Genomic DNA, 20441 nt, shown 5'->3' with positions numbered 1-20441 from the left:
CTGGCCATCCTCATTATGGTCTTGTTCAAACTAGTGTTTCTTGAGTCCCTCCTGTAAGTCTGTTAATCCTGGATTTCAACCTCTGGGGCAAAGAGGGCCTGTTTGAAGTTTCCCTAAGTTCATAATAATGGCATCTGGAGCAAATAATAAGCCCTTGTGTGTGTTTTTGGCAGAAAAGCCATGAAGACAAGCAGATGCTAATAAAAGAATATGCATCTTTGTTTGTTATTCCATGTTAAAGGGTTGAAATAAAGGTAAGAGAATATTTGTACTGTTGTTATCCAAATCCATCTCCTGTCTACTCTCTATTCAAAATAATCGTACAGTGACTAACAGAGCTTTCAGACCAACAGTATTTTTTATTTTTCATTTTAAGTTCAGGGTACCAACATTTCTTTCCATGGATGTTGATGGACGTGTCATCAGAGCTGACTCTTTTTCAAAAATCATTTCCTCTGGGTAAGGCCCTGTGTCTCTAACTTGACGCTAGATCTAATACAGCCAGAGATAGTACCTCAGTATCTTTTAGTCTAGACAATTTTTTTCACTTAAAATGCTTGTAGTCTACTTGTTTTAAAATACCAGTTTCATGATTAATATTAACACAGGCCTTTTTTTCCCTTTATTCACCTGCAATAGTCAAAGATTCTTGGCTGTTTATCTAAAGTTGTAGTGGGACCAGTCAGGTTTTTGATATCAGGTATGAAAGGGCACATTTGGAAATACGTGGTCGATCTTGTTTTAAATGTACACTTAAATTTGTTTTTGAAATAAGAAGTAGTTAGTTTTATTAGAATGTTTTAATTATCTAGATCCTTTTGTCCCCAGGTCACAATTGTCTGTCTAATGAAATCAGGAAAGTGATATGTATTAATTGTTAATATGGAATTGGTATCGTGCCTTTTCTCTTTCCACATAGGTTGAGAATAGGATTTTTAACTGGTCCAAAACCCTTAATAGAGAGAGTTATTTTACACATACAAGTTTCAACATTGCACCCCAGCACTTTTAACCAGGTAAGGACAATTTAGGAAATCGATTTTTTTTTTTTGTAATCAGATTAGAATTTTTAAAAAAAATAGATGGTAGAGAACAGAAACTCCAAACCTGTTTAGTGACTCATAGTTTGCCTTCTTTGCAGACATGCTAATCTTTCTAAAGAAATGGGTTGGAATGCATTTTAATTAAAATAAAGTAAAATTAATTTAAGAGAATGTGTAAATTTCCTTACAAACTTTGAGAAATTATTGGATCCGTGTGTAACACAACCTTGCAGGTTGCAAGAATATGAATAGAATAGAAAAGTTTGTGTAGAATAGGACACTTGTTTGATATTGTATGTTCCATAAAGTGCAGATGGCCCCATGTTTTACCAAGTTGGAGACTTTTTCATATTTTTTGTATCTGTTATCAACAGAAGTTCACTATCAATTTATAACATTTTAAATTTTTTTTTTTTTTTTTGAGACAGAGTCTTGCCCTGTCACCCAGGCTGGAGTGCAGTGGCATGACCTTGGCTCACTGCAACCTCTGCATCCCGGGTTCAAGCGATTCTCCTGCCTCAGCCTCCCGAGTAGCTGGGATTACAGGCGCGCATCACTATGCCTGGCTAATTTTTGTATTTTTAGTAGAGACAGAGTTTCACCATGTTAGCCAGGCTGGTCTCTAACTCCTGGCCTCTGGTGATCTGCCCCTGTTGGGCCTCCCAAAGTGCTGGGATTACAAGCATGAGCCACCGCACCCAGCCTAGAACTTCTATTTTAAAAAGAAAATCTCCAAATATGTCATGTAACTTTACACATCTACTGTACATTTTTATATTTAGAGAAGCAGTATAGTATGGCAATTAACAGTGCGGGTCAGGAGCTGGATAGCCTGACTGAATTCAGGCTGTGGGACTCAGAAAAGTTAACTTAACCCTTGTGCCTCATTAGTAAAATAGAAATTTATAGAGATTACATTTGGTAAAATATATTAGTATCTTACAATAGTGCCTGCTACATAACAAGTAGTATATCAATATTTGTTATTTTTACTAGTATTATCATTGTTATTAATTGACATTTGTTTTAAATCGCTGACTATATAAGCTAGGCTCAGCTTGTTATATCTTACTGTGGTTTACATGTAATCAAAAGTGAGTTGCTTTTATATATGGCAAAAATTACATTTTCAGGGGATGAAACATGGTATTTATGATTTTATCTCTTTTAGCTCATGATATCACAGCTTCTACACGAATGGGGAGAAGAAGGTTTCATGGCTCATGTAGACAGGTATTGTATCATTTCTTTAAATATTTATGAACAAAACAGGAGCCCAGTGAACATAGTACAGATCACCTACATTATTGATTTATTCTTCCTTCCTAAGTATCCTCGGAAAGGAGAGACAATAGGAACAGTCTATTATAAGTCAAAAGTCTATTCATTTTATTAGTTCTTCACCTAGCAAGTCTTCTCAGCATCCAAGGTGTGGTTTGAAAGCAGTGTCCACCCACTCCTAAGGTAGTCCAAAATCCCCACCAGGTTAAGATTTACTTACTTAAATGATGTAATGGGTAAACTATTCATACACATAAATACTTTATTTAATAATGATTAATTGTGAAGGATACATGACACGGGATTTGGCTCAAGTAAAGATGAAGGTGAACATAATTTCCCTAAATAGTCTGTATATTGGTACAAGTTATGGATTACTTTAGCTGTGTAAATGTGGTACCTCCTAGGACATTTAGAAATAAGGAGGAATGGGGTATTCACATTCCCAGACCAGTGATTCATTATTTCAATAGTATTGTCTTTTATCCTGAGTGATGAGAACCAGTATTTAGACAGCTAAACACAAAGATTGATCCTGCTACTTCTGGGTTCCATATTTTACATAGAAATGGACTTCTCTTTATGAATTTTTATTTTTTAATTATTCTACAATGAAGGAAAAAACACAGCGGTTAAAAGTTTTTCACCAGACAAGTGAAACAAATATGCTCCATTCTTCTATCAAGCATTCAATATTTTAATCAAGATAGAAAACAAATTCTTATAGCCTGGACTCTGGAGACTGTTTTGCTTCTGCAATCAATGTACTGAGCACATCCATTTCATTGTTTTCTTCTTCTAGGGTTATTGATTTCTATAGTAACCAGAAGGATGCAATACTGGCAGCTGCAGACAAGTGGTTAACTGGTGAGTGGAACGTATATTTGTCCTCATGATAAACAGTAGCATCTGTAAAAGTAGGGGATAAACACTGAATATTACTAACAATCCTGGTGGAAAAGAAACAGTCCAGGAGTATTCTTGCCAAGGAAACATTACACCATAAATCATCTCAGAAGCAACATTTGATAAACCTGGGCACAGACCTTCCTATCCACTTTACCTGTCTGCTGCAAAGAATTTGTGATTAAAAAAAAAAAGATCTAAAAATCAATCACTAACTTACTTAAAGCTTAATAATATCTATTTTCAAAAATTTTAGTTATTTCAGAATTTTACCCCAAAGGGTAAAATTGTCAAACCATTCTTCTCTAACTAAGCTGTACAAAGGCAGATGTCTTATTGACAAATTATTTGCCTTCTAATCATTAACCTCATTTATCTCTGTAGTATTATCTATTGCTAACTGGATTGCAAAATGTTTTAGATTCATTTTTTTATTATGAAGGTCAAATTAATCACATGGCTTTAATTATATTATTAAAATGCCTTTGATATAAATAATAGTAAACCAAAAATAGCAATTCCTTATTTCTGTCTTATCTTATTTTCTATAAAGTCTTGGTAAAAACAGAATTAGTGGCTGAGTGCAGTGGCTCATGCCTGTAATCCCAGCACTTTGGGAGGCCAAGGTGGGTGGATCACCTGAGGTCAGGAGTTCTAGACCAGCCTGGCCAACGTGGTGAAACCCCATCTCTACTAAAAATATAAAAATTAGCTGGGCGTGATGGCAGGCACCTGTAATCTCAGCTACTTCGGAGGCTAAGGCAGGAGAATCGCTTGAACCTGGGAGGCAGAGGTGGCAGTGAGCCAAGATCATGCCATTGCACTCCAGCCTGGGTGAGGCAAAACTCCATCCAAAAAAAAAAAAAACAGAATTAGTATCTTTTTGACAATAGCACTATTTTACCACTTTGCATAATAGTTCTGAAGAAAAACTTTGAATCAACAGCAAGTTCTTTTTTTAAAAAGATAGTAATTTAAATCAAAGATCATTATGCTTGTTTTTGATTTCTCTATCCTAATACTCAATGAAACATAAAGCCCACAACTGCTTCTGGAATTCTTGAATTTTAAGTATTTCTTTTCATAATTAATTACATTCTGATAAAAATGCTAATCCACTGGACATCTAAACTATTACAAGAATACTAGGATTTGTTGTAATGCTGGAAGAATCCACAAATAATGGAAGAATCCTCTTCTAAATTGAAATAGCCATGTTTGTCTAGGTATGGTTCTAAGTGAAGGAGAGAGGAGTGGGATTTCTTGCACTACCCTAAGACTGACTACATTGTAAATACGCACACGTGAGCTATTCACTTGCCCACCCTACCCCTCCCTTCTTCCCTCACCCACAGTAACTCTTTGAAATAAAACCCAGAACGTCAATTTTGAAGGCTCACAAAATGATATTTTAAAAAATGCTATAATTGAAGGAACTTTTTTAGGAATACTAGTTTCTACTTACTACACTTATGCCATTTAACAACACACTTTGATATCATCAAAAATGCCTTCCTTTGGAAGACATTTATTCTCTTCTTTTGTTTGTAGGTTTGGCAGAATGGCATGTTCCTGCTGCTGGAATGTTTTTATGGATTAAAGTTAAAGGCATTAATGATGTAAAAGAACTGATTGAAGAAAAGGCCGTTAAGATGGGGGTAAAACTGGGAGGTGAAGGGCTGGGAAACCTAAGGAAAAGTTATACTTTTTCTTTAATATTTTGCTTGAATAGGATGGAAAGAAATGTTTCTTGTTGCCCGCCAGCCAACTCATAATGTTCTAATATTAGATATTTTACTGCATTATCAAAATCATAAGAGGTTTTTGGGTTATGTAATTATCCAGCTGGTCTAAATTAGTGGAAATATAGTTGTTCATCTCAGCTACTGATTGGCGTAGTGGCTGAGGGTAGTCTCCGGAGCCACACCTGTTGGGTTTGAATCCCAGCACCACCCCTTAGGGGATGTGTGGCCTTGAATAGGTTACCCTTTCTGTGCTTTTTCTGTAAAACAGAGGTAATAAGAATCCCTCTCTCATAGGGTTGCTCTGATGATAAAGTGAGTTAATATATGTAAAGCCCTTAGACTAGTATGTGGCACATACTCAGTGCTCAGTAAGTATTAGCCACTGGTATTTAAAATGAAGGGTTTGTTTTCTGATGATGGAGATAAAGTATACTCGTGGTAGGATATTTGGAAAATGTATAAAAGCACAATGAAAATTTTTTAAATAGCCCATGATTTTACTACCCAGATTTTGTGACCATTTATAGTATAGTTCCTTGAAAAGCTTGTTCTTACAGTATTTTGGCTGTGCACTTATGTTACATAGTTAAAATTATACAGAAAAGTTTGTATCCTGACTTTTTTTTCACTTAAAATTAGCTCGTAGAATGTATTCTAGGTTTCTTTTTTTTTCCTCTTTTTATATTTAAATTATAAATCTACTTAGGTTTCATTGGGGGCATCAAGTAAGCTGAAAATTCTAAATATTTTTCTGTGTAGCTTTCCAGTTTACCAGATAAATTATTCCTTCTCCATTAATTAAAGCCATTTGCATGTTTGTCAGTCTTTTATACACACTGAAACCCTACTGCTAGATTCACTTTTGTCTTGAATCATAAGAACTAAAGGACAGATTGGATTGATGATGGCAACGTGCCATGCTGGTGCATAAGAGACAAGGTGCTCTAGAAGTTAGACCTAGAGACAGACTGCCTGGACTTCAGTCCTACCTCCACCACCTTGGGAAAGCTATTATCCTCTCTTAACCATCTTACTTGAGGGCAGGACTCAGACTTCATTAATTGTTCTAACCCTAATCACAGCACATAGTAGGTACTTGATAAACAATTGACTTACTTCAAATAAATGCATTGTAGTATAATAAATCAATTTGATACATTCTTTTCTGTCAATGCCATTATCCTCAAAATATGTGGTAAGTGGTTATCTGTAGGTATGTCTAAGCGAGGCGCTAAGGATATAGACTTTGTTTTTACTCTACTCTTCTTCAGTCCTCTTCATTTATCCCATATATCCTGCTACATGTTCTTTTTTTACCTTTTCTAAATAATCTCCAGCTTTATCCCCACTTTGTCAGCCCAGATGTTGGTTATCTTGTGAAGAGATTATTACCACTCCCTTCTCTTTCAGCTCCTTGCTTCTAGTACATCCCAGAACTTTTCCATGCTACTGGGAGAAATGATGGTTTTCACTTAATTTTTAACCAGGACAGAGAAACCCATCTTCTGCTTTGAAATCTTTTGCCCAGAGTACTCCAAATCATGTCACTCCCAACTCCTCTTGTCTTAGCAGACAGTGTAACAAGCAGTTACTCAATGCTCTTGAAGATCATACTAGTCAGCCCTAACCACCACAGAAGATAAACTTGAAAATCTCAAAGACTTAATAAGCAATAGAAATTTATCTCTGACTCACATATAATTCTAAGATGTGACCTGCAGCCCTCTGTGTTCCAACAGTGATTCAGAGACCCGGGTTTCTTACATCTCGTTGCTTTTCATTCTTCAACACACGGATTCCAAGATGGCTACAAAATGGAAAGAGCATGGCAGATCACACATGGGATGATTTGTATGGGCCAGCCTTAGACATCTCTTACCTGGCTTCTACTCACATCCATTGATTAGGATTCGCTCTCATGGTCACACACAGCTAGAAAGAGGCTGGGGAATAGGGTACATGTGATGCCCCGGAAGAAGAGGAAATGGAGCTTACAGTCAGTGAGCTGTCTGCCTGCGTGGCCATCAAGAACAGCAGCTGTTCCGACCACCCCATCTTGACACGCTTATTTAATACTTTTATTCCTTCATTTTATACATTACATTTTTTACCTCCTTTCAGTTCTTTGAATGCACCAATTTTCTTCCCATCTCACGGCCTTTACTCTCTGTGTCTTTGCCCTCAAATACTGCTCCCTGCTTTTTGCCTGACGTAATTTATCTTTCAGGCCCCAGCTTAAAAGTAACTTTCAGACTTATTAACTTAAAAATTACTTTTCTAGTTAGATTAAACATTTGTTTGTATTTATTACCGTTCATCTTTCTTTAGTAAGCTGTCCTTTCTACATTAAAGCTGAAATTTGAGTGTTCTCAGTTTCCGTGTATTCCTGATGTTTTGAGAAGAGAGCATTTGCCATATTGATTCTGAACATTTTTTCAGTTTCTATGTGTTTAGTTTTGTTCATTGTATGACATACACAATTTTTATATAAATTAGTATTTTTTCTTGTGATTTCTTTAACTGCTTTTAAACTTAAAACATCCTTCCCTACTCTGAGATTAGGCTTAACTATATTATCTTTGAGTTTTTCTTTAGTGGTACATTACTTATCTTCCACCAACTCTCTTAGGTATTAATGCTCCCTGGAAATGCTTTCTACGTCGATAGCTCAGCTCCTAGCCCTTACTTGAGAGCATCCTTCTCTTCAGCTTCTCCAGAACAGATGGATGTGGTGAGTGTAGTATTCTCCTCAGTAATACTAGCTAGCAGTTCTATTTTTTTAATGCACGTGTATACTTTCTGAATTAGAATATTACTTAATATCTGTTTGGGTTTCTAAAATTCAGATATTTGTTGACCAGTCATGAACTATCATTAAAAGACCCATTTTACTTTGTTGCTAGACTTCTATAGAAATGAGACTAAATTGGAGTTAAAATTTATTGTCTGCATGAATAATGTATCACAACCTACTGAGCTGCGTAAATTGTCACGTTATGAGGAAAACTTCTTTCCTTCCTTTATTGAATTAACATGAGCCAGAAGTACAAATTCATGATGGCTATCAGTCTCTTTCTCTGAAGAAAAAAGTATCAGCAAGGGTCAAATAGAATAATATTCTGAATCACAATCTAGCTTTAACCAAAATAAGCTGTGTATGTGGAAATCAAACAGAAGAGCTATAAATTGAACAGTGCCATTAACCTTGAGAAGAGTTTATATTTATCCTTGGAAAGGGACATTTTTGGCATGTTCTTTATTTACTTGCTTTCTCGTGTCATTAAATGTGTTTTTCATAAGTTCTCTCTGTTTTAATGTATTAGTGGAGTTGGGCAATTGAATCTATATAAAATGCAGGTGAGAGATTATGTAAAATCTAAAATAATCCATGTTATGGATAAAATGGAAAATTATCTTGAAGGCCACGAGAACAACAACAACAACAAAATCCTGAAAATCTGATGTACTTCAGTCTTCATATTTTAATAGACATTGATGGTATCCTGCACAGATAAAGTTGATGTTAAACTTGACTTTTCAATGCCTTCTCTCAACCTTAGACAGATACTCTTTGTTTGGATTTTTAAAGTTGTTACAGAGTTTTCCAATATAGTATCCTAATTTAATTAATTCTAATTTTTTTTCTGTTTTAGGCCTTCCAGGTATTAGCACAACTTATAAAAGAATCTTTATGAAGAAATTAAACTAGGTTGGGCATGGTCGCTCACACCTATAATCCCAGCACTTTGGGAGGCAGAGGAGGGAGGATCACTTGAACCCAGGAATTCAAGGCTGCAGTAAGCTACGATCACACCACTGCACTCTGGCCTGCATGCATTCTGGCCTGCATGGCAGAACAAGACCCTGTCTCTAAAAAAAGAGAAAGAAATCAAACTAATCATGCTGCTCATGGATTTTTCCAATAAATTTCTTGTTTTGGCAGGAAGAAATGAACACTGGTATTAGACTTACAGATTAAATTTCCTCAAACATGTCCTATCTGTAGTAGTTCAACTAGACACCTTTTAAAGTGCCTAAATTCATCAGATGGCCAAACTGTATTTATAATCCACTTAGGCATTTTGAAAAACTTTCAACCTGTAAAAAGTTACTTTTATCTTGGATTTATTATGAAGAACTTTGTAGTTGCTTTATAATTTCCCATAAATTGTCTTTGAGACTAACATTTTACACTGAATTATTTTGAGATTTTAAAGAAGTAATTAAGTGCAAAATGGTATATAATGTGTACTTTTTCTACTTTTAGGAAAATTTAATGAGAGCTTATTGCAAAAATTGTTATAATTTGGTCATTATAAGTGACTTTTAGTAAAAGTACCATAAACCTTATGTTATGCCACAGAAATTCCTTTAAAATAAAATTCTTAAACTAAACATACCTAAAGGCATCAGACCCATTAATTCTAAGTAAGGAGGGGAGATCATGGACTTAGGAAAATTTACTACATTGTATTTTCATAATACTACATAATTTACAAAAATACATTCTTATCAATTATGTAATTTAAATCTACTACCACCGTTTAAGGTATTAGGAAATATTTTTTAACTATTTTTTCTCGCCTTTTAAAATCTTTATTGAAGTAAGATATGCTCATTTTAGAGTTTTCAAACAATCCAGAATGTATAAGGAATAAAGTAAAAGCCACTCACTGTCTCACCCCTGGTGATAACTGCTATAAGCATTTAGCATGCTTCCTTTGCAATGTTCTCTGCATACACATGTAATATCTAGAATAGGATCTCATTGTGACAGTGTATCATAAATACCCTGTATTCATTTTCTATTCATTTTCTGTTTAACAAATTGACGAAGTGTTCTATGACCCAATAATTGTAAAGTTGTAAGTATCTTTGAGGGATTAGGAAGTTTATGTCATTATCATTTATGCCATCCCTTGTGTATATAAACATCTCCATCACAGTTATTATTTTCCTGCACGTCTGGATGAGATGTTACATCTTTCAACAGCTAAAATTCTCAAGCAGAAATCTCAACCTCAAAGATCAAAGCAGCTGACCCCAAGCCCAAATCCCTATTTCTAAGGCAACCAGTGGTAATTATGTAGGACTGATTGAAGAGACGCAGGGCCTGGAGGAGGACCAAGATGAGGAACCTGACAATTCTCTTCACTGTGGGAACAGAAAATTATAAATTAGAGAGACTTATAAAAGCCTTCCCCATACTTTATTCAGTACTTTTCAACAATAACCAAAATTGCTTAGTCCAGCATTGCATAGATGAGTGCCTTGCTTTGGTTTTGTTTGTTTGTTTTTAAGTCACCATCATAGAATAGTCGATTTGTAAATCGACTTAGAGTTGCAGCTTTCAAGCAAGGGATTATTCCTCACCACAATCTTAACAAATCTATTTCTTCAAAGAAAACAGCAAGAAAAAGAGTGAGCACACACAGTGCCTTATGACTTAGTGTTTGTTTTTGTCTGCTGAGATTATCTTTCCCTCATTAGGAAACTATAAAGTGTTGGAAAAATGGAGCCTTATTCATTGCTATTGCCACTGTGAATTTCTCCAACCTTCTGGAAAAGCAGTTTGGCAGTGTCTACCAAGAAATGTTAAAATGTTCATACCCTTGAATGCAATGTGTTAGATACTGTGGATTAGCTCACTCAGCATAAATTCTAATTTCCTGCTTGTATCTTTGAGCACTGTAAATGCAAAATGCTCCATTTGCAGATGCCCCTGCAGCTACAGTGTCAGATATGGCTGTCATTCAGATGCCTGGATTCAGGGGTGAGTTAAGAGGGCAGCAAGGTAAGATGTAAGGCACGCGTTTTTCTGACACCGATCCTAGCTAAGGCAGTATGATTTTTATAGCAAATAGCTTATTAGTTTGGTGGCTTTCTAATTCTGGCAGAAGCGGTGAAATGCTGGTGCTAGAAATGGTTCCTGGAAGCTCCATTTACTTTTTTAGCAATTCCAACATCTTTGGAAACCACAGAATACGTGCTAGTAAATAATTTTCAACAATTTTGGAAATCATAGAATACATGACAATAAACACTTATTGCTTTAATCAGCTAGAGTAGTTTTCATTATCTGCAACTGATGCCAATCAGTATAGCCAGGGGTGTCAAGGGTCTCCAAGCTTGACGATTTACTAAATGGACTCACCTGTGATTGTGCATGGAGCGAAATCTGGAGGAAACTTCCAGGCACAAGTTTCCAAGTCTCCTGTCTCAGTAGAGTCTCTGTGAGGTCCCAAAGGATGTACTTAATTCCTCCGGCAAGGATGTGTGATAACACATGCAACCACGCCTCACCTCACCTGAGACTGGTGGCCCAGAGTTTTTCTTAATGGCCATCACATACGCATACAGTGCCTGCATGGCTGACCTCAGTTACTGAAGCTGCAACCAGAGAGGGAACGCAGGTGTTCACTGTAAATCACATTGTTAGGATAAACTAAATGGAAAAACTAAATGAAGTACAGTATGGCTGAAGACCTCCCAGCAGGCAAAATGCTCTATATTAGTCAGAATATTGCAAGGGCTCAGTTCCAAGGAGCCAGCCAAGGGCCAGTCATGAAAACCCCCATTCATTGGTAATGTGTGTGGTTTAAGTGGCCGAGATCCGCTCAGTTAACCCTTTCCTCCCTGCCAGGGATCCCACTTTTAGACATTTGTAGTAAAGAATTATGCAAACTATGGAAGATGCTTTAAAAATGTGAAGATAGTAATTGCAGTTTAAAATAGCAGAAAGCTGGGGACAGGGGCAGAGGTGTTGTGACTTTTAAAGATCTCACAATAGGAAAATGTTGTCAATTATGGTTCATCCACTTAACTGAATTTGAGGCAACCACTAAAACACCATTATGAAGCAGTATTACTCATTTTATGATGAGGCGGTAAGGTAAAAATGAGCATAATAGGAATGAAAACCCAGGGTATAAGCAGCATAGCCATAGTTGGCCAGGCGCAGTGGCTCACGCCTGTAATCCCAGCACTTTGGGAGGCCGAGGCGGGCGGATTACCTGAGGTCAGGAGTTCGAGATCAGCCTCGGCAACACGGTAAAACCCCGTCTCTACTAAAAATACAAAATTAGCCGGGCGTGGTGACACATGCCTGTAATCCCAGCTACTTGGGAGGCTGAGGCAAGAGAATCGCTTGAACCAGGGAGGCAGAGGATGCAGCGAGCCGAGATCATGCCATTGCACTCCAGCCTGGGCAACAAGAGTAAATCTCCGTCTCACCTAAAAAAAAAGAAGCATAGCCATAGTTTAATTTCAACTATGTGAACACAGAAAACATTACTGAAATGGTAACAGTTGGGTAATTTTTTCCTTATTTTCAAAATATTCTATAACGTGGCTCTTTTATCATTTACAAATACATTTAACACCTTAAGTGAACTGGTGACATGATCCCTTTTTCAGTTGGACAAACAGAGATTCCTAAAGGCAATGGTAAAAATATATAAATATCAGTGGCAAAGGGGCTACTACCAAGCAATAGGAACCACATTGAAAGTCACATCCGTGCAGTCACCGTCAGTGTGGGCCTGAACAAAAATTACATGGGTTTCCTACCGTGGTCTGCTTAGCTTCTGTGTGGAAGCCATGGTCTCCCTGGTCATGGTCTACAATGACTTCAAGCAGCTGGAGTAGCTGGTCCTGGTGGTATTCAACATGGCAATTTCAAGGTGGCCGATAATGGAGCAGTTGTCACTTGGCATAGTTCTCTTTTAATTTAAATTTGACTATTTGTCCACTCTAGGAATTTCCTCCCCTGCACATAAGATGCTTTCCCTGTAATTCATGTAGAGCATAGTATATCTTCAAATTTCTTTTCTAACACAACTAATTAAATACTCAGTGGGTAGGAAATATTAACTTTATCAAAAGTAGGTTTAATTATTTTAGAGAATCTAAAGTCTTAATGAAAGTGAAATATCGACCGGTCATATAATTTTCACTAGTGATGTGTGTTTATTAACATTTTAAGTTCTCTGAAGTCCAGAACCGTATTCTTTCTCTACGACCCAGTGGTAACTAGGAATATCTCATTTTAAAAAGGAATGTATTGGTTAGCATGCCTTCACAGTTAACCCTAGTTCCAAGCTTCAGGATTTAAATTTTCACATATATGTGCGTGTGTGTGTGTGTGTGTGTGTGTGTGTGTGTGTGTGTGTATATATATATTTTTTTTTTTTGAGACAGACTCACTCTGTTACCCAGGCTGGAGTCCAATGGCATGATCTCAACTCACTGCAACCTCCATCTCTCAGGTTGAAGTGATTCTCCTGCCTCAGCCTCCCAAGTAGCTGGAATTACAGGTGCTCACCACCATGCCCAGCTAATTTGTGTATTTTTAGGAGAGATGGGGTTTCACCACGTTGGTCAGGCTGGTCTTGAACTCCTGACCTCAAGTGATCCACCCGCCTCTGCTTCCCAAAGTGCTGGGATATAGGCGTGAGCCACCGTGCCTAGCCTTTACTTACATATTTTACTCATTCATTCAGCAAATATTTATTAAGTGCCTATTACTCTAGACTCAGCATATACCAGTGAACAAATTAAAGAAATTCTTTACCTTCATGGAGCTTATATTTGGGGTAAGGGATTAGTGAGGGATGACAGTAAAATGTATTAAAGTACATCATATGTGAAGTGCCACAGAAAAAATAATACAGGGTAAAGGGATAGAGCATGAAAGGGCGGGGGTGCTGTTTTTGTTTTTTGTTTGTTATGAGATGGAGTCTCGCTCTGTCGCCAGGCTGGAATGCAGTGGTGTGATCTCGGCTCACTGCAACCTCCACCTCCCAGGTTCAAGTGATCCTCGTGCCTCAGCCTCCCTAGTGGCTCGGATTATGGGCACCCGCCACCATGTCCAGCTAATTTTTATATTTTTAGGAGAGACAGGGTTTCACCATGTTGGCCAGGATGGTCTCGATCTCTTGACTTCGTGATCCACCCTCCTCGGCCTCCCAAAGTACTGGGATTACAGGTGTGAGCCACCACGCCCAGCCTGGGTGCTGTTTTTAATAGAGGGCCCAGAGAAGACCCCTAGAACAAGTGGCATTTGAGCAGAGAGCAGCAAGGGAGTGGGCCATGCAAATACTTGTGCAAAGATACCAGGCAGCCTGAACTTGCAATGCAGAAGCCCTGAGGAGGAACTACATCTGGCTTGTTTGAGGAACCATAACAGTCCAGAATGCTAAAGAGCAAACAGAGGTGTAATAGTCCACTAGGGTTGCTGTAACAAAGTACCACAAACTGAGTGGCTTAACAGAAATTTCTTGTCTCACCGTTCTGGAATCTTGAAGTCCAGGATCAAGGTGCCTGCAGGGCCATGCTCCCTCTGAAGGCGTAGGGAAGGATCCGTTACAGGCCATCTCCTAGGCTTGGTATTTCCTTGGCTTGTGGCAGCATCACTCCAGTCTTCACGAGGCATTCTCCCCGAGTGTGTGTCTGTGTCCAAATGTCCCCTTTTTACAAGGATACCAATCATAATGGATTAGGAGACCCATCCTACTCCAGTGTGACCTCATCTTAACTAATTACATCTGCAACAACCTTATTTCCAAATAAGGTCACATTCTGAGGTATTGGGGGTTAGGACCTCTAAACATGAATTTGGAAGGTAGGGAGACACAATTCAGCTCGCAACAACAGGAAAGTGGTAAAAGAAGAAAAGTCAGAGATAGGAGTGAGATGGCCAGACTAGGAAAGGCCTTACAGGCCATGTGAGTGTCCAAATTGTTCTAATGGAAATTGGAAGCCATTGGAGGGTTTTAAACAGCAGAACAGGTCAGGCACGGTGGTTTACACCTGTGATCCCAGCACTTTGAGAGGCCAAGGTGGGCAGATCACAAGGTCAGGAGTTCAAGACCAGCCTGGCCAACACAGTGAAATGCCGTCTCTACTAAAAGTACAAAAAAAATTAGCCAGGCGTGGTGGTACACGCCTGTAGTCCCAGCTACTTGGGAGGCTGAGGCAGGAGAATCACTTGAACCCAGGAGGCTGAGGTTGCAGTGAGCAGACATCAAGCCACTGCTCTCCAGCCTGAATGACATCTCTAAATAAATAAATAAACAAACAGAACAGCATGGGCTGACTTGGGTTTCAAAAGAGCACTCTGACTCCAGCATAGAGAATGGATCGGAAAGAACAAAGGTAGAAGCTGGAAGACCATGTAGGATTCTGGAGACAGACGCTCTATTTTAATTAGTGTGATGGGAGAGAACTCTGATGTCTTGGCATTTAAGGCAAGACCTAACTAAAGTGAAGGGCAATTCACAAAGATGTCTGAGGAGAGAAGCAAAACTATTTTTTCAAGAAAAACTGAATATAAAAAGGCCACTCAATGAATTTAAGGTAAAATAAGTATTATATGCCTTCTCCTCTCATATAATTTGAGTATATAACTCATCTTATTTCTCTCTTTAGTATGATTTGGCCAATTTGCTTTTTCTTTCCTTATTCCTGCTTTCAGATTTTTTAATTTCCATTTTATTTCATGTGCTTCTTGTAAACGACTTCGTGCCTTTTTTTATTTGGAATTTAAAACTGAAATTGAAATTTTCAGTACTAACCTGCAAAATGGTCATAATTTCAGTACCACTTAGTATTTAAATAGCTAGACTGCCCGGATACTACAATAATGTGTTCATCAGAGTCACTGAAAAAGCAATCAAAATTAGAACCTTATAGAGTTCTTCAATGACTTTCCATTTAAGAAAGAAACTAAGTAAAGAGAAAATAGGCAAAGTGTGGTGTCTCATGTCTGTAATCCCAGCACTTTGGGAGGCCAAAGCAGGCGATCGCTTGAGCTCTCTGGCCAGCATGGGAAAACCCTTTTGTACAAAACAAAAACAAAAACAAAAACAAAAATAGCTGGGTGTGGCGGTGCACACACAGGAGGCTGAGGTGGGAGGATTGCTTGAACCCAGGAAGCAGAGGTTGCAGTGAGCCAAGATCGCAGCACTGCACTCCAAAGGGAGACTGGAAGAAGAAGGAGGGGGGAGGGGGAGGGGGAGTGGGAGGATGAGAAGACTTCTCGCTACACTTCAGATCTACTGGAACCTGATTTGAATGTTCAGCATTTTCGATGCTCTTTATACTTGAGGCATTGCAGCTACCTGCCAGCCTCAGTTTGCAAAGATTTCCCATAGGGTCTTATTTTCCAAGGCTCCTGGAATCCTGTCTGAATCATCTTGAGAAGGAAGCAGCAAAATAGTAGGGGACTTGGAATTCCCTAGACACCTAAACCACCACCCTTCCAGCAATGTAATACATAGGAAAGGTTTAAGAAAAAAGAAAAAAAAAGGAGAGGAAGGGAGGATGGATCTGCATACATCTAGACCTAGCAATATCAGTTCTAGGGATTTGCCTTAAGGAAATAATTTAAGGCCCTTCATTACAGCATTTATTAGTGAAATAATTAAACAACCTACATATCCATCCACAACAACATTCCAGTCCCCCCACCAGCCGTTCTCCCTTCGCCTGCCTGACTCCTACTCATCCTACAGGGCTCAGCGTAAATTCCACTTCCTGGCAGGACCCTGCCCTAGGCCCTAAGACTAGTTAGGGTCTTCTGTTAATTACACATAGGACACGCCGTCTCTTTTCCTGTGTAGCACTTACCACACTAAGAAGTAATTATCTGTGCAAGTATTTGTTAATTTCTGCCTGTCCCCTTCTCCCCACAGACCATAATCTCTGTGAGGGCAAGAACTATATCTTCACAGCTGTAACCTCAGAACCGATTGCAGTGCAGATGTCTTGCTCTCAATAGATATGTGTTGCCATGGAATTGTACACTTTATTATTTGTTTTTTGTTGTTTTTTTTAATTTCTTTGAGATGGAGTTTCGCTCTTGTTGCCCAGGCTGGTGTGCAGTGGCACGATCTCGGCTAACCGCAACCTCCGCCTCCCAGGTTCAAGCAATTCTCCTGCCTCAGGCTCCCGAATGGCTGGGATTAGAGGCGCTCGCCAGCACACCCAGATAATTTTTTTTGTATTTTTAGTAGAGAAGGGGTTTCACCATGTTGGCCAGGCTGGTCTTGAACTCCTCACCCCAGGTGATCCATCAGCCTCGGCCTCCCAAAGTGCTGGGATTACAGGTCAATTGTACATTTTAAATGGGTGGATTTTATGGTATGTGAATTACATCTCAATAAAGCTGTTTTTAAAAAAGGTTACCATGAAAGCAAATTAATTGCTTGATTGATTAAACATTAACTGACGAAAACAGGTATACAGTAGTAGCCCATGATGCGGATAGAAAAATATTTGAATCGTATGTCTGTTGACATGAGAACACATTCAAAAAATATGAGACCAAAGAGTCTTTATAAAGCAGTTTCTACAATACAATCCCATTTTTATTTGCGAACAAAAGGATATGTTTATTCAAACTGTATGTATGGATGCCCACATTGCCAGGAATCGTTCTGAGTGTTTGTGAACTATCAGTGAATAGGTCCTTGTTATCGTGGAGCTTACATTCGAATATGGGGAAAGCCCATAAGTAATAAGCATAATAGGCCGGGCGCAGTGGCTCACGCTTGTAATCCTAGCACTTTAAGAGGCCAAGGCGGGTGGATCACTTGAGGTCAGGAGTTCAAGACCAGCCTGACCAACATGGTGAAATCTTGTCTCTACTAAAAATACAAAAAATTAGCCAGGTGTGGTGGTGCATGCCTGTAATCCCAGCTACTTGGGAGGCTGAGGCAGGATAATTGCCTGAACCCAGGAGGCAGAGGTTGCAGTGAGCCAAGATCACGCCACTGCACTTCAGCCTGGGTAACAGAGCAAGACTCTGTCTCAAAAAAAAAGGAATAAGCATAATAAATAAGTGGATTGCATAGGATGTTAGAAGTGTAAAAGGACCATGATGGGTTGGAGAGGGTAAAGAAGAGGGTCTGGGAGTGCAGGGGAGGAGCATGTCGCAGTGTTCAGTGGGGTGGTGCTCAGTCCTCATTGAGAAAGTGAGAAGGTGAACAAAGACTCATGTTAGACAAGTGGTGGCTGAGGGAAGAGCAAGGCCCTAAAGCAAGTTTGAGCCTCCTCAATTCAGCAGCCCAGGAAAAGGCAGGAGACCAGCATGGCAGCAGCAGAGAAAACAAGGCGTGTGCAGGGCTGCCTCACTTTATTGAGCTTTACTTTATAACACTTTGCAGAGACTGCATTTCTTACAAATGGAAGGTTCGTGGCAACCTTCTGCATTAGCACCATTTTTCCAACCACATGCCTTCACTTTGCGTCTCTGTGTCTCATCTGGGTAATTCTCACAATATTTCACTTTTTAATTATTATTATATATGTTATGTTGCTTGATAATTGTCTTTGACATTACTATTATAATTTTGGGGGTTGCCATGAACTGTGCCCCTGTAAGATAGCAAACTTCATCAATAAATGTTATGTGTGTTCTGTTTCACACACCAGCCATTTCCCCATCTCTCTCCTCAGGCCTCCCTATTTTCTGAGACGCAACAATATTGAAATTAGGCCAATTAAGAATCCTACAATACCGGCCGAGCAGAGTGGCTCACACCTGTAATCCTAACACTTTGGGAGGCTAAGGCGGGTGGATCACTGGAGGCCAGGAGTTTGAGACCAGCCTGGCCAACATTGTGAAACCCCATCTCTCCTAAAAATACCAAAAATACAAATCGCTCCTAAAAATACAAAACAAAAACAAAACAATACACCTAGCCAGGCATTGTGGCACATGCCTGTAATTCCAGCTACTTGGGAGGCTGAGGCAGGAGAATCGCTTGAACCTGGGAGGTGGAGGTTGCAGTGAGCTGAGATTGCGCCACTGCACTCCAGCCTGAGCAACACAATGAGACTCCATCTCATCAATCAATCAATCAATCAATCAATCAAAAATCCTACAATAGCCTGTAATCCCAGCACTTTAAGATGCTGAGGCAGGCAGATCACTTGAGTCCAGGAGTTCAACACCAGCCTGGGCAACATGGAGAAACCCTGTCTCTACAAAAACTACAAAAATTAACTAGAATGCTGGTGCACACCTGTAGTCCCAGCTACTTGGGAGGTTGAGATGAAAGAATCACCTGAGCCCAGGAAGTGGAGGCTGCAGTGAGTCAAGATTGTGCCACCACACTCTAGCCTGGGCGACAGAGCAAGACCCTGTCTCAAAAAAAAAAAAAAAAAAAGAATCTTGCAATAACCTCTAAGTGTTGAAGTGAAAGGAAGAATCTCAAGTCTCTCACTTTAAATCAAAAGCTAGAAATAATTAAGCTTAGTGAGAAAGGCATGTTGAAAGCTGAGATACGCAGAAATCTAGGCCTCTTGCACCGAGCAGCTAGCAACCTCCCGGAACCTCGGTTTCCTCCTCATTTGTAAAATGGGGCAAATCTGCTTCCAGTTGTTTTGAACATTAACTTAGGTAATGCATGCAAAGCACATAGCGTCATTGTTGTTATTTGTGAGCCTTAGAAGACTCTGCTATACATGTCTATTATCAGCAGTTAAAAGGTTCACCGAGATGTGATGCATGACTTTCTCCCTCATCTTTATTGCCAAATCCATTTTTCATTCTCGTTTTCCTTTCTCATGTACTTTGAAGACCTCCTTCCTTGGCAGACAGACTTTGCAATCCCAGGGACTCCAAGTTTCCTGCATCACAGTTAGCACCACAGAATTCATCTGGAGCCTGGGGAGAAATGCCCCAGGCGTCCTCCAAACATTTGAAGCTTCTCCAGCTTCACTTGTCTGTTTCTTACTTAGTCTGTGCGCATTCCGCCTAACTTTGTATTTGCTAGATGAAGGGGATAATGATTATGACTGTTTCAGTAAGCAAGAGCAAGTGAGGCAATTAGTTCAATAAATGTTAATTAAGTGCTAACTATATGCAGCTACTGTGAGAGGTGCTGGAAATACAAGATCAGGAAAAGAGCCCATGTCCAGAAGAAGTTCACAAAAATCTCTTAACTATTTTAATCCCAACAACAAAGTAACTTTCCTGGCTATTACATAATGTCACATTTGAATTTCTCAAGATTTCTTTTTTACCTTTCTTGGTCTTACAAACTTCACGTGCCTGAAATTTCTTGTGTTTGCCTTTTTTTCCTCAATAGAGTTGATAGATACCTCTGCTGGATGGGTCTCTCTTGGCAATCCTGAATAAGCAGTGTTCATGGTGCAAATTAAGCATTTGGAAAGCACATTCATCTTTTTAAATGCAGTATTTAGCAAGTTCTTGCTACCTGGAAAGTGTTCCATAAATATTTGTTTAATCATGAAAAGGATTTTCAAGTTGTCAGGGTACAATTTAATTTCAACATGCTCAGTAAGTTTGGGGAGAGCAGACAGGATGTGCATAATTTGGTATTCTTGGGAATAAGGAGAAGGTGGAGCAATGTCTGGGAACTGAAACTGACACCCAAGAACTTGCATCTGAACTTTGTTTCTTAGACCTGAGCCCCCTTGGAACTCAGCATCAGCCTCA

The 20441-nt window shown here is 39.0% G+C and overlaps 1 protein-coding gene across 2 annotated transcripts in view; it reads left to right on the top strand.

The window, feature by feature from the left end:
* AADAT (aminoadipate aminotransferase) overlaps window positions 1-9374 on the top strand; it is a 29994-nt gene extending 20620 nt beyond the window's left edge. For both annotated transcript variants that reach the window (XM_001155018.8, XM_009448574.5), the window contains 7 exons: window positions 377-459; window positions 920-1016; window positions 2215-2276; window positions 3127-3191; window positions 4782-4888; window positions 7605-7706; window positions 8629-9374. In XM_001155018.8, coding sequence (XP_001155018.2) covers window positions 377-459; window positions 920-1016; window positions 2215-2276; window positions 3127-3191; window positions 4782-4888; window positions 7605-7706; window positions 8629-8670 — 558 coding nt within the window. In that variant the 3' untranslated portion in view covers window positions 8671-9374. The remainder of the gene's footprint in view (window positions 1-376; window positions 460-919; window positions 1017-2214; window positions 2277-3126; window positions 3192-4781; window positions 4889-7604; window positions 7707-8628) is intronic.
* The last annotated feature ends 11067 nt before the right edge of the window (window positions 9375-20441 follow it).

The sequence above is a fragment of the Pan troglodytes genome, chromosome 3 (assembly GCF_028858775.2).
Source record: "Pan troglodytes isolate AG18354 chromosome 3, NHGRI_mPanTro3-v2.0_pri, whole genome shotgun sequence".
Classification (NCBI taxonomy): domain Eukaryota; kingdom Metazoa; phylum Chordata; class Mammalia; order Primates; family Hominidae; genus Pan; species Pan troglodytes.
The sequence above is the reverse complement of the archived record's forward strand: the minus strand, read 5'-3'. Positions and strand labels throughout refer to the sequence as shown.